General features: G+C 38.5%; 1 protein-coding gene across 2 annotated transcripts; it reads right to left on the reverse strand.

Annotated features, from left to right (window-relative positions):
• Positions 1-2,958: 2,958 nt before the first annotated feature.
• LOC117298012 (L-threonine ammonia-lyase-like) lies at positions 2,959-21,519 on the reverse strand. 2 transcript variants are annotated; one of them, XM_033781231.1, is made up of 13 exons: positions 21,306-21,519; positions 15,456-15,699; positions 14,536-14,606; positions 13,496-13,541; positions 12,530-12,715; positions 10,883-10,938; positions 9,426-9,588; positions 8,536-8,626; positions 7,497-7,572; positions 6,659-6,784; positions 6,037-6,204; positions 4,623-4,680; positions 2,959-4,376 (listed from the first exon to the last, which is right to left on the reverse strand). In XM_033781231.1, the coding sequence occupies exons 2-13, from the start codon at positions 15,696-15,698 to the stop codon at positions 4,266-4,268; spliced, it is 1,395 nt and encodes a 464-aa protein (XP_033637122.1). In that variant the 5' UTR covers position 15,699; positions 21,306-21,519; the 3' UTR covers positions 2,959-4,265. The 2 variants fall into 2 exon arrangements, with proteins under 2 accessions (XP_033637122.1, XP_033637123.1); XM_033781232.1 differs by lacking the exon at positions 21,306-21,519 and adding an exon at positions 17,774-17,852.
• Between the last annotated feature and the right edge of the window lie 1,523 nt (positions 21,520-23,042).

The raw sequence follows: 23,042 nt of genomic DNA on the forward strand, positions 1-23,042 counted from the left end.
CGTGCAATTTTGTGCCGAGCAAGGGGTCAAGTACAGGATTGTGATCTCACAATCCTATGTACAAAAGATTTAACATCACAAAAAAAAAATCATTCTCGTTAAATGTATAAAATATTTTAAATATCCATTTTTGTAAAATAATTTGTTCGGGATTACTCTATTATTTGCATTCACCCTTACAACTTCAAGTTCAGTGTAAAAATAAAGTTGAAGTTATGCAAAGGTTTGCGATAACACCATGTAATAAGTTGGGGTGGTTCTGAAAATATATGTTGGTTTCAACTCTCAAAACCACCATCCCGACTTCATGTGACCTGACACAAACATGAACTAACAAACCTGCGAAAGTTAAAGCTCAACCGGTCATTGGCGTCACAAGAATATATTCAAGAAGAAAAAAACAATCGCTGTTTTCAAACATCCATTTTCGGTACTTGCCAGATCAAAATTGTTTGTTTTACTTTTTTCTAAAACTAAAGTATTTCAAGCAAAAATATTTCAAGGGAAGTTTTCCACCATGGACATCTATTATGATACCAGGTAAGTTATGTTAGTATATGTGTCAATTTAATCTATGTACACTGGTGATAACCTCTTCTCTTAAAGGCAGTGGACACTATTGGTAATTACTCAAAATAATTATTAACATAAAACCTTACTTGGTAACGAGTAATGGAGAGCTGTTGATAGTATAAAACATTGTGAGAAACAGTTCCCTCTGAAGTGACGTAGTTTTCGAGAAAGAAGTAATTTTCCATGAATTTGATTTCGAGACCTCAGATTTAGAATTTGAGGTCTCAAAATCAACCATCTAAACCACACAACTTTGTGTGACAAGGGTGTTTTTTCTATCACTATTATCTCACAACTTCGACGACCAATTGAGCTCAAATTTTCACAGGTTTGTTATTTTATGCATATGTTGAAATACACCAAGTCAGAACACTGGTCTTTGACAATTACCAATAGTGTCCAGTGTCTTTAAACGATAAGTGTAACGGGTTTCAAGTTTTTGTGCATTACACAGCAACACACAGGACCTATATACAAAAAGGTTTTACATCCCAGCCGCAGCACAAAGCAATCTTAGCTAAGGGTCTTGCTTAAAGGCACCGGATACTATTCGTTATTACTCAAAACAATTGTTAGAAACTTATTTTCGAGCAATAGAGAGCTGTTGATAGTATAACACTTTGTGAGAAATGGCTCCCTCAGGAACGTCATGTGTGAGAAATGGGTTAATTCTCACTCAAATATTAAAAGACTTTATGCCTGAAGCCTCTTTTTGGCATCTGAAAGCACACACAGCTGTGCAACAAGAGTATTTTCTCTTTTATTATTCTCTTGCGACTTTGATGACCAATTGAGTAAAAAAAAATTCACAGGTTAGTTATTTGAAGAGTCGGAGAGACTACTGGTGTTCCAGTGCCATTATTGCCAAAAGACTTGGACTCCAACCCTGCTGTGTGTTTTTAAAAAGTAAAAAAGGTTTACAGGTTGGAGAGTAAAAGTACCATCTGTGTGTTGCGCTTAAAAATGTTTCAGAAACAACGTTACTTTTAGAGGGACCTGTTTCTCACAATGTTGTATACTATCAACAGCTTTCCGTTGTTTGTTACCAAGTAAGTTTTATCAGTAAAAATTACTTTAGTAATTACCAATAGTGTCCACTGTCCAGTACCTTTAAGACTTTGAAATGCCTTCAAAATACAACCTAGAAATTGGAGGATATTAGAGGGTTGGGTTTTTTAATGCCGTCTCAAAATCGACACTAATAGAGTGTTAATAAATACTTATTCACAACATGCAAAGAAAATATACACTCTTAAGTAAAACCCATGCTAAGCGAAGTAAACAAAAAAGATAAATAAATATAGGAAATCATTACCTCATGACCTAAGAAAGCAATTATTGTTTCTCTTGACAACAAGAGAATAGTGCTCAAGATAATAAAAACTTAAACCATGGTAGAAAGAATAATAATACTACTGATAATATTTATATTTTTTGTTAAAGTTTCAAATCCACATAAAAATGCCCACATGTAGGTATAACTACAAAAAAAAACTACGTAAAAATCTTCCTGGGCACACAAAAGTATATATTTTGATGATAAATCTAAACTGCTATTAACTTTACACTTGTGACTGGAATGCCCTCCCCCACAACATAATAGAAATTGATTTTATACAGCGCTTGATCACAGCCAGATGGGTGTATCAAAGCATTTCTGACATTGTTACCCCTGGTCACTGCATGGGCCATATATTCAATTCCTTAAACCATCTTAGCTTCCTAGGGAGTATACAGCCGGTGCTGCGAGTTACCGCAAGTTACTGCGCGCCAAGCTAATCATTCACATAAACCATCTCCGCCCAGGTACAGGTACCCATTTTACTCCCGGGAGGAGAGAAGCAATTATGGTTAAGTTTCTTGCTCAAGGACACAAGTGTCATGACTGAGATTCTAATCCACATCCTGATGGCTTAACCATCTAAACTTGAGTCCGATGCTCTTATCCGCTCTGCCTTAACACCCCTATAATGGAACTGCTCACAGTGGAGCAGTTCAAGGGAGTCACATTTTATCGCGTCAGTGCAACAAGGAATAAGTTCGAGCGCACACATGATTCGAGCTGACCCATGATTGACCACTGACTAGCAAAGTACATGCGCAGTGACGCACTCACTTAAAGACACTGGACACTATTGGTAATCGACTAGTCTTCTCACTTGGTGTATCTCAACATATGCATAAAATAACAAACCTGTGAAAATTTGAGCTCAATCGTTCGTCGAAGTTGCGAAATATTAAAGAAAGAAAAAACACCCTTGTTGCACCAAGGTCACACGAAGTTGTGATGCTTGATTCAAATTCGTGGAAAATTACTTCTTTCTCGAAAACTACGTTACTTCAGAGGGAGCTGTTTCTCACAATGTTTTATACTATCAACCTCTCGTTACCAAGTAAGGTTTATCTCTCATAATTATGTCGAGTAATTACCAATAGTGTCCACTGCCTTTAAACTTATTTGGAATCCTATAGTCAACCATCAGTACCACAGTATTCAACACTTCCAAATGGTCGACCACAGAAGGCAACCAATGGTCTACCAGCCTGGGTTCGAGTCAAAATAGTCAACCTTTAATTAACCACGGAGCGCACTCGTACTTGCTCAAGGTCTTAACTCTAAATTTCTCGGCAAGTGAACATTGTATTCAGATGAAACTTTCAAATATGACTTTTATTAAATCTTTCTCTGTAAATTTTGCTGATAAATAAGCATTTTATTTTACATATGAAATGATCGTTTCATCCTAATTTTTATAAATGTTGTGAGCCATGATGAGACACCAAGGAGAGATGCGACGGAAAATATACTTCTAAAAATGCCCAAAAGTTTCTCAACGTATTCAGCTATAAGTAAAGCAAATTTGTGACTATCAACGAGATAGCAAATAAATGTTCACTAAGGTTTCTTTGGTATATGGGATTTGAGGTATTGCTTGGTGGGGTATCAATGTAAATTTGGTTTGCAGCTACTTGCCCTTTAAAAGCAGGGCAGTTCTTTAAAAGCAGAGAAGTCTCACGAACATCCGTTAAATCTACTCAGCAGTAGTAGAAAAAAGAAAGACAGTTCTCTAAGAACAAACTCTACCTGGCAAGTAGATACACACATGGTGTTACTGCACACCAAATATATATATATATTCTTTTGAGAACTTATCGTGCTGTATATTCTACTACCGCAGAGAAGATTTTTCGGAACTCTGGAGGTTCCTAGGGTAAAAAAGCTCCAAGACACAAATGATGATGAAGCTTTAAATGACTTGGATAATAAGAAGTAACTTTTACTAGTCAAAATTTGGGTGCAACCATTTTTGTACATCTCCTTGGGGAGGAGTGTTGGCTATGAGAAGAGCCAATAGTGTGGTCCTCCATGTACACTGATCGTTTTACGTTTTACGAGTCAGAGATTATGATAATGATAAATATTTCTAATAGCGCCTGCTGCGAATCTTGCATACTTATTTCTTGGTTTCTCAGTAGGATTTGAAACTTCACAAGGTGGCAAAGAATCTTTTTTGAGATGTGTTGCTTATAGCTACAGGGGTGGATTTCACAAAGAGTTAAAACTTTGTCTTATCTCACTCGTCCTAACTTAGGACTAGCCACCAGTTTTTAATAACTCCTCAGACTAGTCCTAAGTTAGGACTATCTTTGTGAAACCAACCCCAGGATACTTGTAAGAATAGCTGAGGCATCTAGATGCTGTCCGTCCCCCAGATGATCCTGCCACAGGGGTAATGATGCTTCAGTGCTCTGTACAGCTCATCAGAATGCTCCTGGTCTCGAGTCTCCACCACGCACTTCACCTGTTTCAATCAGGAAAAATACTTTATCACACAAAAGAAGATACTTTAGTTAGCGTTTACTGTACGCTTTAACTACACGTAATATTCAATTCAATTCAATTCCAAAAACTTTAATCATCCTTACTAGGCAAATACATAAGTTGATCAGCTCCATATAAAAACATTAAGTGTTGGGCCCTAAAGGATCTTGTTTGTCTGGGTAAACATGCCTCACTGAATAATCTTGTTTACTAATAAACAACTCACCTGGACATTAAATATTTCACTCTTCAGAAACGCTCTCTCATGGAAGATATCCTTAATACTGAAAAATGAGATTCAATAGAAAAATATAATAATTAAAATCTGGAAATGAAAACAAAGTAACGATGACTTAATATTTTATAGATCAATACGAAAATTAAAAATCTTGTTTTGGAAGCTACTTTATATTATGTAAGTTAATAATATAAACATAAATAAGTACAGAATCATCTGCCTGAAAATACACATCAACATTTTTGTGAAAAGATGCATCAAAATCTACCTAAAAAAAGACGCACCGGGAATTTCACAATAGTAAACCTAAATATAACATAAAAACTAAAAACATTTCAGCTACACAAATATAGATAACCAAACTATGGAAAAAGTAAACTACATTACTATCGAGTTAATCTCATGATGCCACAATTTAAGAAAAGACTATATAAAACCTGGACATTAGATGGATATTAATAAAACATGGCTTACAGTATAACAACATAGAACCAAACATGCAATTCAAACTTTAAAAGCACGAATGAGCATTCAAAAATACAAACTTGGTACAAGATAGATTCTGGTTAATTACAATGTAAAAAGCACTATCAATATCGAGAACAAATACATGCAACAAGACATTAGAATGGGCAAGGCAACTTGAAAGTTAAACAGTTTTGGTCAAGGGGACTTCCTTGACCAATCTTATCGGTAGAGCGCTGGCAGGTTAGTCTATAGGTCACAGGTCAAATACAATTCTAATTCAACACGGAAATAACTCAAAGCAAATTGAAACAATAATTGAGATCATAATAATCAGGGAGTGAAACAAACAAAGAGCGTGTATAATTTGAGAAATTGTGCAAACAAAAATTAATAATGATAGCCATGCCCTGGCATATGGTGATGATTATACGGAAATAATATTTATAATAATAATAATAACACCGTTTATAAAGCCCCTTTTTCTAAGGTTGCAAGCGCTCCGAGAATGACAATAACAACAATGGGAATCAAATCAGAGACCAAGAGGGAAACCACAACCAGGCAAAGCCTACAGCATTAAGGCAGAAGAGAGTCAAGCAACAGCTGGGCCCAATTTTATGGCTCTGTTTACCATTAGCAAAGAATCGGTGCTATACGGAAGCAATGAAATCTGTGCTTACCGCAAGCGTATTTCCAGGTTAGCATGGACTCTTACTAGGCATTCTTTACTAGGCATTCTACTCTTACACAGCTAGTGCAGAAATTCGGCGCTTGCACGTAAGCAGAGAATGGTGATTGTAAGTGCAGAATTTGGTTGTAAGCAGAGCCATGGAAGTTTGGCCCTGCAGCCGATTTCACGAAACTTTACTCAAACTGCGCAAGTCCACTTGCGCAACGTTTATAGCATAAGTTGCGCCATAAACGATGAACCTACCTGATCCCCATGGAGCTAATAATATCGGCAAGTTCTGTGATACCTCCCGGCCTATCGCTGACCGTCACAACAAATCGTGCTAAGCGACCGTCTGCTGCTAGACCCCTCTCTAAAACCCGACCCAGCACGGTCGTGTCTATGTTGCCTCCACACAGTGGTATGGCTACCCTGTTGGATGATAAAGAGAAAATTATATTGGGTGTCATGGCCGAGGGGTTACAGGCGTAAAATTCAAGTTCTGGTAGGTAAAGGCACTATGGACACTATTGGTAGTTACTCAAAATAATTGTTAGCATAAAAAGGAGGTAGGTACGGGTATCATCCACTAGAAATAACAAGAATAATATATTTGATTTATATTGCGCCTAATATAAGGTTATTTCTAGGCGCTTTACCAACAACTGAACAAAAAATAACCAGTTAAATTGTTTACAATTGACTGAATGATTAACACACAAGCAAGGTAATTAATGCTGTATAAAAAAGAGGTGGGTTTTCAGGGCAGTTTTGTATACATGTTTTAAAGGAGGTGATTGAAGCAATGTGATGTGGGAGATTGTTCCAGGGCAGTTCATCAGACATACTTTAACTGCTCCGCAAACTTTCTTACAAACACTCTTACCTCTTGCCCTTGAGTTCGGGCAGCTTGTTTCCAATGAGGGCAGCTAGCCCCGATGCCCCAGCCCCTTCTACGACAGCCTTCTCCATCTCAATCAGCCTCAGAATGGCCAGAGCAATCAGGTCCTCACTAAAATCGAACATCCAACCAACAGGCGGGTAGCTTTATTATTAACATTCAATTCAAGTCTGATTTGCAACTTTGCATGGTGGAAATACAATTTACATGTAGTAACCAGAGGTAAAGGTTTACGGTAATACCATGTCATGATAATCTATAGATGAGTTGGGGCTGTTCTGGGAAAAAAGTTGGTTTCAACTTGACGTTTCAATCAGTATGCTCTGATAGTCTTCTAGAGGGGGAAAAAAAGAAAAGAAAAAAAGCGGACAGAGCATACTGATAAAACCGTGAGTTGAAACCAACGGTTCTCTTTCATTCTATCATTCAAAACCAAAGTGGATGATATTGAATGGTCAGACAGTAGGAGGGTTGACTGTGTACTGTGTGGATGCATTCACCACATGATATCATATGCAGGCTTGTATAGTTTATCTACCATTCAAACCTATTGAATGGTCAAACAGTAAGAGGGTTAACTGTGTACTGTGTGGATGCATTCACCACATGATATCATATGCAGGCTTGTATAGTTTATCTACCATTCAAACCTAAAGTGGGTGCTATTGAATGGTCGAACAGTAAGAGGGTTAACTGTGTACTGTGTGGATGCATTCACCACATGATATCATACTGCAAGCTGGCAAAGTTTATCTATCGTTCAAAACCAGTTGATAAACGAATTAAAAGGAACAAAACTCCAGTAGCTTTGATTCACGCTCACCTGACGACCACCATCTTGTCCACATAATGCCTGGCGGTAGCAAAGGCATTTACCCCAACTGTGGGGACAGCGAGACCTACAAAGAAAAACACCCACAAAAACCCATTAGAATTCAATTCAATCCAGTATTTTATTCGTCATGCCAGCATGAAAATTCCCTCGTTCTGCACATACACAAATTTTAAAATATAAAATACACAACACAAATATTAAAAGCAAGACAGCAGATAAACCGTAAAAAAAGAACAGGAGGTGATCAATTAAAGGCAGTGGACACTATTGGTAATTACTCAAAATAATTATTAGTACAAAACCTTACTTTGTAACGAGTTATAGGGAGAGGTTGATGGTATAACACATTGTGAGAAATGGCTCCCTTTGAGGTGATTTAGTTTTCGAGAAAGAAGTAATTTTCCACAAATTTGACCTAGAGACCTCAGGCTTAGAATTTGAGGTCTTGAAATCAAAAGCACACCATTTCGTGTGAACAGGGTGTTTTTTATTTCTTTATTACCTCGCAACTTCGACGACCAATTGAGTTCAACTTTTCAAAGGTTTGTAATTTTATGCAAATGTTGAGAAACACCAAGTGGGAAGACTGGTCTTTGACAATCACTCATAGTGTCCAATGTCTTTAAATAACAAATAGTTCAAATAAGTAAATTAAATGGCCAATACAAGACAACTGGGGTGCGTTCCATTTAGCGAACACACTTCTGAGGTGTTGGGGGTGGTTTTCAAAATGGCCAACAAGCAGATGGTATGATTTTCTTGTCACTTACATAACTACAGTGTATTTTCGGTGACTGATAATACAGATTTGAAATAACAAAGTTAATGAGTTGATGTCATGAAGTACAGAAGAGGACTACATACAGCAAAAAGAAGGTAAACAAAAACTCTGTACGGTGTCGTCATCTTCATTTCAGGGCACCGCCTTTTTAACATCACTAAGTGTGCAACCAATCATTCCAAGGATAAAAAAGGTTTTGCGCAAGTGGAACGCATCCCTGGACAGAGTATGTGACCTTTGACCTACCGTCTGCGAGAGATGGACCGGATTTGGTCCAGATGGGGTGCCCTGCGTCCATGGCAGCCGAGAAGCTCGGACATTGTTCAGATTCCACTCCCTGAATGATAAAAAGGAAATCCAAACATTTTTTATAAATTGAAATTCTTGAGTCGCAAGAAAATTTATAAACATGCAACAACTGAAGATTGGGTCTGCGACGAAATAACACTTTTTCCTTAGATCCTTTCTTGAAGTCCGACACCAGGGCAAAATTTTATAAAGCTGCTAAGCCCGAGAACAATTTTGCTTACCAGCAAAAAGTTTTCAGCCAAAATATTATCAAATGTACTATCTGTGACTGGAATCTTGCTCCTTTTTGCTTAAAAATAACAATAACAGTTATTTAGCGCAGAATACACAAGAGTCTCTATGGTCTAAATTGTTCTAGCGTGGTACAGTCTTTGACTTTGTCGGGAAGAGAGCTCCATAGTTAAGGAGAAAAATGTTTGGCAATATTCGCTGCTTAAAGGCAGTGGACATTACTGGTAAGTACTCAAAATAATTATTAGCATAGGTTGATAGTATGAAACACTGTGAGAACGGTTCCCTCTGAAGTAACGTAATTTTCGAGAAAGAAGTAATTTTCCACAAATTTGATTTTGTGACCTCAGGATTAGATTTTGAGGTCTCGAATTGATTTTTCTTTCATTGTTATCTAGCAACTTCGACGACCAATTGAGCTCAAATTTTCACAGGTTTGTTATGTTGTGCATATGTTTAGATACATGTACACCAAGTGAGAAACTGGTCTTTGACAATTGCCAATAGTGTCCAGTGTCTTTAATTGTCATTGTCAACATGAATAATAAATGTGCATTGAATTGAACTAAATTGAAATAAATATTGCAATGACTTACAATGATAGTGGTTCGTGGGGATAGGCTCTTTATCGCTAGAGCAACCCCAGCGATCAGGCCGGCTCCCCCCACTGGAATAATAACAGCATCCAAGTCGGGGACCTGTTCAATAATTTCCAATCCCATGGTGCCTTGCCCTGAGATAATGTGTGGGTTGTCGTATCTAGGGAAACAAAATTTGAAAAAAAGCAAAACTAAAATCAGAGAAATGTTTTTTTTTATAAAGGAACATTACAGGGCCCAATTTCATAGAGCTGCTAAGCAGAAAAATTTGCTTAGCATGAAATTTGTTCCTTAATAACAACAGGATTACCAACCACTTTCTACGTGATTTTCAGGATAAGCAAACAACAGCTGATTACTAGTAACAAGCGATATGCAACAAATAGGAATTTTTTTGGTAATCCTGTTTTTAGCAAGAAAGAAATTTCAAGCTAAGCAAATTTTTGTGCTTAGCAGCTCTATGAAATTGGGCCCAGAAAAGACCGATCCATTAAGCTCCTCCCCATTGCATATTGACCAATCACAACGCAACGAAGATCCGACAAATAAAGAACGACATGAAAAGTTTCACAAGACTTAAGCCTGGTTCATACTTCCTGCAAATGCAAATGCGAAGGGAATTTGATGTGAATTCGACGCAAGTGAGTTGAGCAGAGCTGAACTGCTGCAAATATTTGTTGCATATTTTGTGACGTCAACATTCGCTTCGCATTCGCAGGAAATATGAACCGGGCTTTATACAAAAAGCAATTGGCGAGTTACGTTTGATTAAAGTCTGCTTAGTCACAACTTACCGCTTAATTTGAATTCCCCAGATTATAGAGATATTTCTTATATAGGATTTGAGGCATTGCATGGTGAGGTATCAATGTATATTTGGTTTGCGGTAACAACATGTGTGTATCTACTTGCCAGGTAGAAAACTGTCTTGCTATATTCCACTGTCACGGAGTAGATAATCAGGGGTTCGGGAGACTCCTCAGTTGTGAAAAGAACTGTCCTGCTTTTAGCTATTACCAGGGCGGATGGTATAGGGAATAGACTTGGACTACTACTTTAGCTCATAGGATCGTAATTAACTGTACTGCTACGGAGTCAGTTCTGAATTGGTCTCAACGTTTCGACTAGCTTGCTCTAGTCATCTTCAAGAGACCAAGATATTTCTTGCTATGTCAAATGGTTCGGGGATACCTCCAGATGAGGAAACCCTTGTACCATTGTTCCATACATATCCATTCAGAATTGTGTATAGGTGTTCACTGTCTCTAAATGTAAATACCAAAAAGCTTGTCCCGAATTATGTGACATAGCAACTGTCCCTATAGTCTGAAGAATTGAAATTTAAGCAGTAAATTGTGATCAAGCAAGTTTTTATGTACCAGACTTGATTAAAATCTAACTCACAAATGACTTATTGAGAAAGTTGAACCAGTTTTATAAAACTATTCACCTACCCATTTATATACATGAGGCCTTGTTTCTTGCCCATTCTGATTGCGTATGTCTTGGACTGCAAAACAAAAGTAAAAGTTTAAACCATAAATATTTATTTTGTAATTGTTGGATGTGGAGTTTATGTTCCACTAACTTGTATGTTCTTAAAATTACAACAATCTGCCGTGAGTTAATGTGGAGCTGTTAGAGTAGTAGACTTTTTCTTTAAAATTCTACACAGGTCTGTTAAATTTTGTGGAATAAATGGGTTCTGTTTAAAAGTAAACTGATTGTAGGTTGACTAAACATATAAAAAATGCAAGAGTAAATTGTTGTAAACATATCTTGGTGGAAACTTGCTTTCTGGCTAAACTTTATTATTTTCAGTGCAGGGCTCCAAATTTATTCCACAAGAATCTGTAGCTCAAAAGTTTGACCAGACCAGAATTTGTATTAATAGATCAGGGCCTAATTTTAAAGAAGTGCTTATTATAAGCAAAACAAATCGTACAACATTTTGGCAGAAATCAGCCAAAGAATATACATTTGACATGGTTTGGCTTCTAACCCAGTTCTGCTAAGCATTATTTATTGTGCTTAGCTACTTTTTGTGCTTTTAAAAGCAGCTCTAAGAAATTGGGTCCAGCACACGAATATGACTGGGGACAAAAAAAACACCAGTGAGATGTTATTTTTCAATTGATAACACACAGGACTGGCGGACTTGATCAGTCAGCAGTTTACTAGTTCGGACTAAAATCACTGGCCTTGGTAAACGCTGCCCTTCTATCACAAAACGGCCAAACTCATTTTGATAAATTCCTTTTAGACAAGATCATTCCTGGATTCCCCCCCCCCATACCCGGGTCTCTCAAAATCAACCTAGTGTGACATGACCTCCAGGAAGAACTAAAAGAGTTTGAATGTTTATGGTGACAAAAGACTCAACAAAGAACACCTAAACGTTTCCAACCGTTTGCTGGTTAATGATCCGTGTCCATAACTAACCAACAAAAGTTTGAACTGACAAAGTGAGGTTTGTGGGAGACACCCTGTTACATATCTGTTATGATTTGTGGGGGTGGTTCCGAGAAGAGCCAGCAGTTTTAACAAAACGATATTCTAAAAAAAAGATTAGTCAGGAAGCATCGTAAAGTATAAAACAAAAAGAAATACTTTTATAATGGCATGACATTTCGACCAAGGCCAAATGACAGCACGGGCAAGTGAGAAAATAAAGCAAAAATCAACATTACAAACAGCAATGACCTGTGCTGATGGTGAAGTTTGTGCCGCGACTCAAGACATAATGTGTTTTTTGGGCTACCAAAATCTCATCAGGGCTGCCAAAAAGTCTTGGTTACTAGCCCTGCTGACTATACCATGAAAATACACTTAATTTGGACCCCTGACTAGTGTAAGCAGAACTAGATTGATAGACATGAAAGCACACAGAGAAAGCAGGGGATGAACAAAGCAGAGGATGGTGGGAGGATACAGGGGGGCTTGTGGGCAAGGGGGAATAGAGGAAGGGGCATGTGTGACCCCAGGAGGTGGGGAAGACAAAAGACAAAATCAATGATCGGAAGCCTCTGAATGAGGCAGATTTATTGGGGATATCTGTGGTAAAAAGGAGAAATGACTGAATATATTTGATCAAGTCTTACTTCTCCCAAATCTTGTCCATGAATGATGACCGTGGCTCCGTTCTGCTTACACCTGTTGATCTTCATAATTGGAGCGATGATCGGCATGACGACGGTCACCGGGATACCGAGACTCTGGCTGTGATACGACAGGGCGAGGGCATGGTTTCCTGCAGACGCTGCGATGACGCCTTTCTGTTTTTGTTCCTGCAGATTGTGACAAAACAACCTTATTATTTCGGGGAAAAAGGCGAAAAAATATGAAGGTTCTAATAGACCAATTTAATATGACGTCACACTCTGACAAAGATGGCAGTGCAACTCTCTTTTGTGCATGTTTGTATACTTTTTTTACACCCAAAATGGCACCCAGGATAGGCAAATGTGAGTACGCTGCGCGCATTGCAAGGACTCTATACCAGTTGTTCAGTTGTGAATCCAGTTTTGAATCCAAGAAGATGCTTGTTCTTTTATTGACCTCTGAACTTTAACCTTTGACATAACAATCTTGCATGATGACTTGTAAGCAGAGGGCGCTATACAGCAGAATCATAGAAATAGAACCCAGAGAACGCTGAGTGCAACATAGTGCACGTGATTTCATTGTTAGACCATTTTTATTGATGCATGTACGCCATTTTGGGGGCCATACAGTAGACCTCAAGAACAAATTGACCAATGAAAACACATGCAATTGCGTTTTTGTTGGAGCAAGGCCACCATCCATAAGTAAGACTGTATAACCAGGGGTCGATTTCACAAAGAGTTAAGACTAGTCTTATCTCTAGTTAGGATGAGTAAGTTGTCCTAACTAAGCACTAGCCATACGTTTTTAGTATCTCCTAGGTTTGTGAAATTTACCCCAGGACATTTTGTTAGACCAATTCAAAAATCGATGACAGCATTAACTCTCATGGCCGTAGCAAAACAAAGTGGAAATTTCAGTGGAATTTTAATTTCTTAGGGAGTCTAAACTGAGAAGCTTACCTCAGACAGAGTCAGGAGGGTGTTACGAGCTCCCCTCTCTTTAAAACTGCAAGAAGAGAGAGAACAAACTTTTCAAAAGGGTCAGATTTTCATAAAGAGAATTGAGATAAAATACATTATTTTACAGAAATTTTGTTGCATAGACACCAAGTAAAAATACTATACATACATAGATAAATGTACAGTGACTCTTTGTAGATCTTGTGTATACATGTAAACGCATAACCCAATGACGCAGTACTAGGTGAATGAAGTATTTTGGGTTGAACAAAGACAAATTTACAAGAGCTAGGTTTGAACCCAAGAGTTCCGGATTAACATGCTGGCCCTCTACCAACCAAGTTTACTAGCCCTTATTGAGTTAAAGGCAGTGGACACTATTGGTAATTACTCAAAATAATTATCATCATAAAACCTTTCTTGATTACAAGTAATGGGGAGAGGTTGATAGTATAACACATTGTGAGAAACAGCTCCCTCTGAAGTGTAGTAGTTTTCGAGAAAGAAGTCATTTTCCACGAATTTGATTTCAAGAACTCAGATTTAGAATTTGAGGTCTCAAAATCAACCATCTAAACACACACAACTTCGTGTGACAAGGGTGTTTTTTCTATCATTATTATCTTGCAACTTCGGCGACCAATTGAGCTCAAATTTTCACAGGTTTGTTATTTTATGCATATGTTGAGATACACAAAGTGAGAAGACTGGTCTTTGACAATTACCAAATAGTGTCCACTGTCTTTAATAACATGACACATTCACACCAAGAAAATTTGAATGTCAACCCAGGATTGTGGCTGTGCACACTCAGGGATGTGATACCCTGTTGAGAAAAGAAAATGAACTCTGAGCGCAAAGTGTGAAAGCATAAAGCTCGGAAAACTTGCGAGCATGACGCCCAACGTAAAAGCCCTACTCTGCAATCGGGGAGGTTATTATATGGTTTTATCTTTAAAAAAAATTATAAATTTGATCTTTAAAAAAAAAAACTGATTTGTTACAATTACACAAAATAAGAATTTGATTTGAACTTTTACCTTCCGGTCGTCTGTAAGAAATCTTTCTTGAAGAAAAGCTCCATTCCGACCAGACTTGAAATCTGAGACCGCTGATAAACCAAAAACAGGAATGGAGAAAGAATGTTGTCATTTACGCAGAAATATTCACGAGAGGGAAAACCTAGTTGCATCAGGACAGTCCCATTCTTAACAGTTTCATTGCAGTCAAAAGCCATAGACATAGACAAGGTCACTTGGGCCTTGTTTCATCAAGCATAAAAGCACAGAAAACTCTTGCTTTGCAAAATAGGTTAACAGCCAGAATACCACAGAGTTACCATGCCACAAGACAGGGCAATCATGCTTATGGCAGGTTCAGGAGTCAATTTAACAAAAGATGTCAGGATTTTGAGACAATTAACTCAATGGATTAAGCCAGAAATTGCTAGAGCTTATGCGGTGAGAGCAGCGCTTGCGCCCTTGCTTAGTACTTTGACAAACACTGGCTACTTACACTTTTTCACCTGCTACTTTCAAAACTGTGGACAACCCTGGGTACCCCACTCATTTCTTGCCTAGCAAATTGGTCCAGCATAATTTTTCTGATTAACAGCTTTATGAAGTTGCGAGATAATATTGCAAGAAAAAAAACACATTGGTCACACAAAGTTGTGTGCTTTCAGATGCTTGATTTCGGGACCTCAAAATGTAATTCTGAGGTCTCAAAATAAAATTTGTGGAAAGTTACTTCTTTCCGGAAAACTACGTTGCTTCAGAGGAAGCCAGTTCTCACAACGTTTTATACTACCATTCAACAGCTCTCCATTGCTAAGTTACCAAGTAAAAAAATGCTAACAACAGGGAGGGCAGTTTACCGTGCGTCCCAACTGGATTTAATTTTTGGTACTTTATCCCCCAAAAGTTTGATTGGGGCACGGCTTTACATGCTTCTTTCATACCTGGCACGGTGTTCGTTGAATTCCGCTCTTGATTTTATACGCAGCAGCACTGACATCTTGAAACTTTACGACGACCGGATTATCGGGATCGCAGAATTCATCTTTGAGATCTTCTTCATCCTCAGCGATGCCCGCACCTGTGTTCTCTTTGGACGTTGGACTCACAGGATCCATGTCCATCTTAATCTCGCCTGTATCTGGCGTGTCGTCCGACGATTGAGGGAGGAGATCTTGAAGAGGCATCCTGTAGCATTTATGAATGACAAAATGGAAGATTAGAATGGATTGGATTAGATACGATTAGATTAGGTTTGGTTTATTTATTCGGTCCGCGTTGTTTTGTGACATTCGCAGGCCTGTATGCTTCATTTGCGAAAAGGGCAAGGACACTAGTGCGGAGCACGTGTGGAGCACATGCTTACTCGGTGAATCCATACGGGTGACGCAGAGAAAGTTCCTCATGCACTAAAAGTGCTACGTCGTGTCTGCGTGCTCCCAAATCCGTACTGAGGCAGTACTCACCACGTACGGATCCCAAAATCTTGCCCACGTTTTTGCAAGTAGACAGCACGCACTTGCACGTACGGCGGGTTGGGACCGCCGCTTAATGAAAAATTGTAAATTTCTACTGGAGCAAAAAGGCAAAGACCAGGGGGCATGGAGGCAATTACCTTCATTGCCTCTGTGTTGTGTATCAGGCCTGCATTCGAGAATGCTGTCCTGTCCACTGTGCATTGATCTGAGACACAGCTGATAATAACGGAGTATCAAATGTCACACAGAATTAACACAGTCAAAATGCCGTTCAACTTAATGCATGGCCCCAAGGACAGTTTGAAAACATGGCATCATGCCTGTGAAGCGTGCACTTTTTTTTTTTTTTTACTGATGAACAAAATAATTAAACATGAATAGTTTTGTTGATCCGCTCGTGGTGGACTTGAGGTTAAAGTTAAATGTATTTCCCACCACTAAAATTTGTCTAGCTATCGAGCTAGCTATCAACCTCAATCTGGAATCACAGAGTACAATAAAATAAAAGACTTGCACTCATGCTTGAAATTTTCCTAATTTTCCTAATTTTCCTACCGTATCCCCAGATGTGTAAACCGCACACAATACAAGGCCAATCAACAGAGGTACTTTGTCATACAGTCATGACAGTAGGCCTACTAGTACTTTGGGTGAAGGCCATTGCCATTGTTAATTCAGCTATTCTGGGAAACAAACGCAAAGGAAAACCAAAGGGAAACAGGCCCTGTACGTAGTACCAAAAGAAAGATTGTTGACATTCAGTCTCCTGACGATGACTAGAGCAAGCTAGTCGAAACGTTGAGACCAATTTCAGAACTGACTCCGCAGCAGTACAGTTAATTACGATCCTATAAGCTAAAGTAGTAGTCCAGTTTAATTTCTATACCATCCGCCCTGGTAATAGTTAAAAAGCAGGACAGTTCTTTTCAGAACTGAGAAGTCTCCCGAACCTCCGATTATCTACTCCAAGGCAGTAGAATAAAGCAAGACAGTTCCCTAAGAACAACTCCACCTGGCAAGTAGATACACACATGGTGTTACCGCAAACCAAATATACATTGATACCTCACCATGCAATGCCTCAAATCCTATTGACATTCATGAAGATGGCAGTGACTCTGATGAACAAATGAAAGCACAAATCTCTCACCAATACAGACCCTTTAAGAGCACCCCACTAGAAATTGAAGTCTAAACACTGTTGAACTGTTACAAACAGACATAAGCAAATGGCATACAATTTTTTTTTTTAAAGGCTCGGAAAGCCAAGCTAACTGAACTGTGGTGACAACTATCACAGTGTAACAGGGAAACGATCCTGCAAAAAGCTTGTTGTTCAAAATAAATGTGTGTGTACAAAATATGTTTTCAAATTATTATTATTATTATTATTATTTATTCGGCCAATATTTCAACAAATAGTACAAGATACAATGTTACCGTACTAAAGAAATATAACAGTATAAGAAACAATGAGTGTAAACTTATGACACCTAGAACAATTGTAAACCAATGATTGAATGAGACAGAGCACTGGCAATCAAGCAAGACAATTATAAAAACAGACAGGACAAGCCCATTCTAAGATGGCCAGGATTAATAAAAGTGAACATAACCACTGAGACTCGAAAGCCTATCAATCCAATCTTAAAATAGGAATAGAATCTTTAACAAACATTTAAAAACAGTAAATAAACTTTGGAAAATATAATAAATATTAAGAACAAAATAAATATGTATATGTTAAGAAAAACCTATTAAAATAAAAATGTTTTTGAACTCACTCCGAGTCACAAACACAGACACTTTTAAAAACGCCCCATAAAGTCAAAACACTGTTGAAGAAAACCAGTGCACAGAGAGCCAAGCAAACTGAACTGTGACGACAACAAGCACTACAGGGAAATGATTCTGCATTTAAAGCTTGTTGTTAAGTGTGTGTGTTTACGTTAGGCCTATACTATAGTGGGAGTATAAAGGGTTGGTCATTGGTTGTGCAGCTCTATTGGCTAATAGGCCTTCGTGACGCAGTGTGTGGCACAGTGGGTGGTGGCATTGTGACACATACAGTGGGTGGGTCTACTTGAAGCTTGCCATCTACATGTATGATGGAAGGGGATCTGCAGACCAAGGCTGTCTGGCTAGACTATTATGAGTGACCATGGCAGAGCAGCTGTGTGATAGAATTCTACACTAAGGCAAAAAAATTAAAACATGTTAAATAAATGTTGCCGTAACGGGCCCAACAGGCCCCCCAAAACGGGCCCCCAAAAATAGGTTAGGTAGGTAGGGATTTGTTTTGTTTTCTTTTCTTAAAAAAATTACATGTTTTTAAAGTGTTTATGCTGGTAGTACACACACACACACACACAAAACCAAGGCTACACACAACAATTAAACTCTTGATGATATTTATTCTATTTGTATGTCTTTAATAGATTTTAATCATTAAATTTCTTCCCTTGAAAAAAAACAATATCCAGGTTCAGCCGTATTTTTAGGGTCGGTCGGGTTACGCCAACATACATTTTTTTTGTTTTAATGCCCAAGCCTGGGCTACATGTAGTGTCAAAGTGGGGACTATTGGAGCTGTGCATTAGAAGTCTAGTAGATGGGTATTTACTTTGAAGCCTTGGCGACCACACATTTGCGCAGGGATGAGTTTTTACTTGCACATCGACCGCTCATGGACAATAGGTCCCTCGGCGTAACATCCATACTTAAATGGATTCTACCAAGTAGGCCTATCGTAGTAGTAGAAGTAGAGGCTTAGCCGAGTTGCGACTACTGTTTTCAACTACTCGGTTAATCGTGCCGCCACGACTGCTACAAAAATTGTCGCAACTTCCTGCAGTACATGACCCATGAATGAAGGTGAACCAAATATGACCCTTACAACAATTCAAGACAATATAGAACACTTAGGAAACACTTAGGAACCAGACATCAGTGACACAATCTTTTCAGTATGAATTTTACTTGGAATTAAAAAAGTTGGGACTAGTGTCACATGGCTCGACTAGTCCTGAAGTAAATTTCACTAGTCCGCCATATAATAACTACATTATAATAATATGAATATCCTAAGTCAATCCCAACTCAGATATACATGTACCAGGCAGTTAAATACAGACTGTCAGCTAGTAAAAACAAACAAAGATAACCAACACTAGACAAAACTTTGTACAAAACATACATCTCATTATTTTGTAAGCAGTTGAATTCTAGGAATTTTTAAAAGCACTTTGACATTTAATTAGGTTTGACCTTAATACTGAGGAGATGTTGTCACTGCACTTTACTGGATCAAGTTAAACACTGAACGGACAGGCTCAAGGCCAGAGTTTTTTAGAGTGTGTTTGGTAAACGTGTGTTGTTCGTTATAACAGATTGGACAAAACACCTTTTTTAGTTGTTCAGTTGAATAATATGCATTCAATTGTAACAACAACAAAAACGTTTGAATGCCGACTTTTTAGTCTGATTAATATCTTTTAATTGGTAAGAAACAAAAATTGTGAAGATCACAGATTTACATAAAACTTACACGGCCTAATGATGATGATAGTAGAAAACATCCCTTGAAATATTTTTGTCTGAAATTTAATATTTGATGAGAAACAAATAATCCAAATTTGCGTTTGGAGTTTATCGCCCAGTGAGCGTTTCATGCGTTTTTTTTTTGGCATCGATGCAATGCAAAAGTTTGTAATCGGTTTTCCACTATATTCTCTCGTGACTCAGATGGCCGATCTCAAACTTCTACATTTTTGTCAGTTTATGTGTATGGTGGATTACATAAAGTGCTTTCATTGCCAGCAACTGTTTTGCTAGTAAAACCAATTCTGTAATGTTCATTTTAAAAGTCTGTCGATGTTGAAGAATCATGCTACCCTGGATCTGAAACTAATCTGAATACTTTGAACTCTGGTGCTTGAACAAACAAAAATGTTTAAAACTATAGCAAGTAGGCCTAGACGTGTTTTCACTTAATACTCACTTTGTTTCTAGTCTGCGAAGAAAACTAACTGTATGTGATGTATGCAATTCAAGCGACAAACACAATTTTTTACAAACTAATGGCTTGCCCTCTGAAACATAACCTCTAAAATTAAGACGGTACTTTTTTTGCGTTTCCAAAAGCAGGTTAAATTGGGCATGTTTTGTCTCTTTCATAATTGTGCACAGAAATAACACTATTTAATTTCCTAGAAGACTGAACATTTTAACGTTGATTTTGATCTTTTAATTAGGCAAAGTATTGTTTGAAGGGCCACATTTTCTTAGTCAGTCTGCGCTCCATTTTGAAATACAACGGAGATTGAGAAATGCAGCTGTTTATAGAACAAAAATTAAACCTACAGTACAAAACTTGCACTTGGCAAAACCTTTAATTGTAGTTTTTAAACTGATACAGTGTCAGTTTACAAACTAAAATTACAAGTTAAAAATTTTTCGTCCCAGTGAAAATTTTGTGCCATTTTTTGTGTGGATGGGTATCGACTAAATCAAACAAATAAATGTGGTTTTCATTGTTATTATTATTATATAGTCTGTTGCTCTTGTAAGTACGAAAATGCAAAGAGTAGGCTCTTGTAAGTACGAAAATGCAAAGAGTAAAATGGGTCTATAAATATAAGGTTTTTGCAATTTAAGCCCCTTTTTCCATCCCATGTCTTTTGGCAATTCAGCAAAATCAGTCAGGCAGTAATTTGCGATAAACCTTAAATAAATATTTGTATAGAAGGGAGAAACATCAAACACCTTCTGTATGGCGCAACCACTTTTTCACTCATTTTTACAAAAAGGGATATCTCATTGAGGTAAATATTATTATTTCATATCGAATGAAAAAGTCGTGGCGCCATGCGGAAAATTTTCCCAAAACAGTGCCTGCCTGGGCAAATGGAAGTGCTATAGACAAATTGGCATGCTAACGGAGGAATAACCCCATGATCTACTCTACTCTAAAGAATAGCACTACCATTTTGTCTACACTGTACATAGAGTTCCTATCTACGCACAGTATAGTATCACGTACAGCATGTACATGTAGGTAAAAATGTAGAAGTTTACAAATTTGCTGCCAATAATGTGTATCAATTGTGGTTTGTTGTCTACGGAGGATGGTAGTAAGGGAAAATGTTGACGAGTACATGCAGTTGATGTTGTAAGGCCACATGACACACAAAGTCCGAGCTCCTGCATACGTGCTAACTCCAAGGTTTCGATGTAGAATAATTTAAATAATGTGACCGGAGAAAAATCACAAAATGTAAAAATGCCGGCTAGCTAGCCATTTTGTTGTTTACTTACCTCACGTTACAATTGGAAACTGTTCACTGGGTGTGAAAGTGTCACCGCTCTCTTTTGTGTTTGTGACAACAGCAAATAGTGAATGTAAAATATCGAATAAAAGTCGAACTTTGAAGAACAAAAATGAAGGCAGACGGTAGTCTCTCTCACCACACTTTTTGTACCACAGCTGAGAAAAATGCCCACACTTCAGGACAACGTCCGGAACATTAACACGAAGCGACTTGGTGTGACGTCAGCGATTCGCAGAAGAGGTCAATACAAAGACTGGTTTCCAGGCGCAGACTGTACGTTGTAGCCAAGGAGGAAGAGGAGGGAACCAGATCATTCCTGCCAACAATTCGGGCTTGTTGACAGTTTCTAGCATTTTGATTGGTTAGTCGGGACAGCGCCCACAAGAATTGCATCATCATTCTTCAGTCTGCTTTATTTATGACGGTTGGTTTTCCTGCTTACTAACTATGTTATTCGATTTACACTGAAATTTAAAAGTGACGTGGTTCCAATGTTCACACCAGTGCCCACTCGGTTGGAGTGTCCATGTCTTAGTCAGGGGTTCGTGTGAAGGAGATTCTGCCCCCCCCCCCCAACTGTGTACCAGAGGATATTGGGCAATACGGCTCTGCTGTGTACAGTGTGATGGCGCCCTCTTTTGATGCATCCACCTTTAGACCACGCGATTTCGGACAAAATCTCCGGTGGGACACTGGTCCATGGGACGCAGCTTAGTTGGCAGGGGTAGAACACTCAAATCGATATATAATAGTCTTTCGCTCCGAAAAATGCGGCAATTTAGGATTTTAGTGCAATTTCGTTTTAACTTTTAAAGTTGTCAGGGAGATCAAAAAAGGTTCTTATGAGCAACTCATTTGATAGCTTCAAAGACACCTCGACCATAAGCACTTCAATTAACCCATCCCATCCACACAATGCGCACACTGGTGTGATACGTGTCTTTGAACATTTTGTTGCCGGTGTCAGATGCAATTGTGTCCGCCATGCAATACTGTCCGCTCCGGACATGCAAGCGTGTCCGGGGCTATGCAAAAACCGTCCGGTGGACATACATAGGCTGTACATGATGTGGCGCGTGTAAGCGAGCGTGCCTGTACTGAACCTATACGTACTGCAACATGAATATTCACGTATTATTATTGCAGCGAATACCCAACGGCCGAACATTTCTCATGTCATTCATGACATGCACTTAGTCTGCCTTAGTCTTCCTTCATGGTTAGCTTGTTGTAAAAAGAAATGGCAAACGTGTTCCGTCGACCAAATCATGGAGGAATATTCCTCCATGACCAAATTAACTGCAAGGACGGTCCGGTTTCAACGGGGCGGACACAACTGCATATGCAAATGTGTGACACAAATTATTGCATTATGCAGCAGCGTCCGGGCGGACACGATTGCAAATGCAAAACCGTCCGGCGGACATTTTTGCATATGCAATAATGTCCTCCGGATAGTATTGCATAGAGGACATAATTGCATGCTATACCGGCTCAACTATACAGAACAGATACAGAATACAGATTGATGAGTGGCATTATAATTACAATGAGTTATCAATAGAGGGCGGTATATAAGATGAGTGGTGTACTCAGAGACGGGGGGGGGGGGGTATTCCAAACCCGTTTTCGTGACTCGCGGAGCACAAACGGTCTATACTTTGATTTTTGTGATTGCACCAATTCAGAAGAATGTTAACACAAACTCTACATAACCAACAAA

This window comes from Asterias rubens, chromosome 12 (genome assembly GCF_902459465.1).
Source record: "Asterias rubens chromosome 12, eAstRub1.3, whole genome shotgun sequence".
Classification (NCBI taxonomy): domain Eukaryota; kingdom Metazoa; phylum Echinodermata; class Asteroidea; order Forcipulatida; family Asteriidae; genus Asterias; species Asterias rubens.